At 39.4% G+C, this 1,069-nt stretch overlaps 1 protein-coding gene across 1 annotated transcript; it reads left to right on the top strand.

Moving 5' to 3' along the window:
- The first annotated feature begins 204 nt into the window (after positions 1 to 204).
- LOC145158732 (uncharacterized) lies at positions 205 to 822 on the top strand. Its single transcript, XM_079077588.1, has one exon. The coding sequence runs from the start codon at positions 205 to 207 to the stop codon at positions 820 to 822; it is 618 nt and encodes a 205-aa protein (XP_078933714.1).
- Positions 823 to 1,069: the final 247 nt, after the last annotated feature.

The raw sequence follows: 1,069 nt of genomic DNA, 5'->3' as shown, positions 1-1,069 counted from the left end.
TTAGGTGTTGGTACCATACGAGCTCTGAACATAGCACTACTAGTCAAATGGTGGTGGAGACTGTGGAATGATTCATCAGCTCTATGGAGTAAGATCATACGGGGACTTCATAACTTATCCAACAAGCCTAAAGACTATCTTTCTAAGAAATATCTTAGTGGTGTATGGAACAACATAACATGAGTAAAGAATGACTTGGAATCTATGGGAATGAATATCAATGATGTATTTAGACAACGTGTCAAATCTGGTGACAACACTCAATTTTGGAGCGATACTTGGATCGGATCTCTCGAATTAAAAAAGGTATATCCAGCTCTTTATGATATTGAGGCTCAAAAGAGATGCAAGGTGAAGGACAGAATCAATGGAAACGGGGATATCAGTTGGTGTTGGAAGACCAACCCATCCAACTATGGGTTGCAGAACTACCTATTGAGTTTAGTCCAGAAGATTGAATCTGTTGGGTTGCACCCTGGTGCAAATGATACTCATTGCTTAATTGCCCCTGATGGTATCTATCGAGTAGCGGCCCTCAGACATTTAATTGACCACAACCATATCAATAATCCCTCTCATGGTATGATTAGCCGGTGCAAGTTAATCCCAATAAAGGTGGTGGGTTTCATCTGGAGAGATGTGCAAGGTCGTATACCTTGTGCTATGGAACTTATTCACAGGAACATTCCAATTGATTTCATGTATTGCGTTTTTTGTGTAAACCAGCAGGAGAATGCAGATCACATACTCATCAAATGTTCGTTTGCGTGTTTGGTTCGAGAAAAATTCTCAGTTGGTGCGGGGTTAAGGATATGGTTGTAAACACAGTGGGGGAGCTCATTAAGTTTACACACAAATAAGGAAACTGCTCCAATCACAGGAAAAGATTCTCTGCAATATGTTATGGGATGCTATGGATTATTTGGAAATCTCAGAATAATAGAGTATTTCAACGATTGGCATGTTATCATAATCAAGCGGTCGAGAACATTAAGTCCTTAGTTATCTTTGGATCAAATATAGGGGTAAAAAACGTATTTGTAGTTGGGATAATTGGAATGTATCCTCT

This window comes from Lactuca virosa, chromosome 2, assembly GCF_052849685.1.
Source record: "Lactuca virosa cultivar CGN04683 chromosome 2, Lactuca_virosa_CGN04683_v6, whole genome shotgun sequence".
NCBI classification, from domain to species: domain Eukaryota; kingdom Viridiplantae; phylum Streptophyta; class Magnoliopsida; order Asterales; family Asteraceae; genus Lactuca; species Lactuca virosa.
Note: the sequence above shows the minus strand (reverse complement) of the source record. Positions and strands in the feature narration are given on the sequence as shown.